At 33.9% G+C, this 1,303-nt stretch overlaps 1 protein-coding gene across 2 annotated transcripts in view; it reads right to left on the minus strand.

Moving 5' to 3' along the window:
• PELI1 (pellino E3 ubiquitin protein ligase 1) overlaps positions 1-1,303 on the minus strand; it is a 56,131-nt gene that overhangs the window by 12,711 nt on the left and 42,117 nt on the right. Inside the window, exon 2 of one of the 2 annotated variants that reach the window (XM_003787958.3) lies at positions 556-695. In XM_003787958.3, the coding sequence (XP_003788006.1) occupies positions 556-626 (71 nt within the window). In that variant the 5' untranslated portion in view covers positions 627-695. Of the gene's footprint in view, positions 1-555; positions 760-1,303 lie in introns of those variants that run through there. The other variant, XM_023512099.1, reaches the window with a different exon arrangement.

Consider the following 1,303-nt stretch of genomic DNA (forward strand, 5'->3'; position numbering starts at 1 on the left):
TCTGCGAGTTATATGGATAAGATTACTTATAAAGCAAATAAGTAGCTAGGTCTTGGGTTTCGAAGTTATTATGCTGTAGCCATATGCCTATATAACTGTTTAATTAATTATAGCACGAAGCAATAACTAACTCAAAAGGGCAAAAGAATAAATAAGCACTAGCCTTCATAAAATGTCCTAACGCAGGAAAAAGGAAAGGGAATTTTAAGTCAGCAGAGGCAAATTTTTGTAAAAGATGGGACACAAAAGACAAATGGAATGACTATGTGACATTAGAAAAATACAATTTTCATTTCACTTTTAAGAAACTTTGCACTTTCTGTGGGTGAGGGAGAGACAACGTTTATGCTTATTTTCAGTATTTATAATAAAGATAGCATAAATTTGAGACCTAAAAAGAATTTGGTTTGGTAACATTACCTTGGTAGCTTTAAATTATTTTTAAAAGTAGGTAAAACAAAAATTTATAAATTCCCCCCAAAGTACTTTTAACCTACATGCCAAAGTTAGTATGTATTATTCAATTTTTATACTCATCAAACGGAGAAACCTTACCCTAAGACAATGAGTTCACCATATTTTACTGGTGCTTTAGATGGATGATTTTCTTGATCAGGAGAAAACATGAGCTTGGCTGTCTTTCTCAAATCTTTGTTCACTGGTCAGGAGCCTTGGGACACCTTTTGCATTATTTCCTAGGGAGGAAAAGTTTTCATTAATAATGTGAACAATGAATTCCAGTTTCATTAAAGATATTATTTTCCAGTAGCCCTCTTGAGTACAATATTATATAAATTGTCATGTGGTTAACAATGCATGACATTTTGCCCAGTGATGGTTGTAATGTGACAGAACTGTTTAAATGGATCAAAAATATAAATCTGAGACTTTCACTTACAGGAAGATGGAATAGATGTACTTTTCCCTATTTCTGCTAAATACAACTAAAAACCCTGGACATTATATATAAAACATAAGAAGATTATGAAAAGAAGAGAGAAGGGCAGACTAGGTAAAAGACCTAGACTAGGTAAAAGATCCAAGGAGTAAACAAGGTGGTGTGAGTTCTCTGGGTTTCCTTTTTGTCTAACATATCCTACACTTGGAGCTAAAAAAGTCAGCAATCTGGAAATGCCAACTGTTATAGGCAAAAAAATAAAAAGCCACAACAAAACTTTGCCTCTCTAGCCAAAGCAACAAGGGATAGCCAAGTAAGACAGAAAACTCTTGGCAGTAACATCTCTAAAACTACTGTACCCTCACCACCTCCCAAACCAAAATTAAGTGAGGAGATTTAACTTCC

The sequence above is a fragment of the Otolemur garnettii genome, unplaced genomic scaffold (genome assembly GCF_000181295.1).
Source record: "Otolemur garnettii isolate 467f Iridium unplaced genomic scaffold, OtoGar3 scaffold00024, whole genome shotgun sequence".
Classification (NCBI taxonomy): Eukaryota; Metazoa; Chordata; class Mammalia; order Primates; family Galagidae; genus Otolemur; species Otolemur garnettii.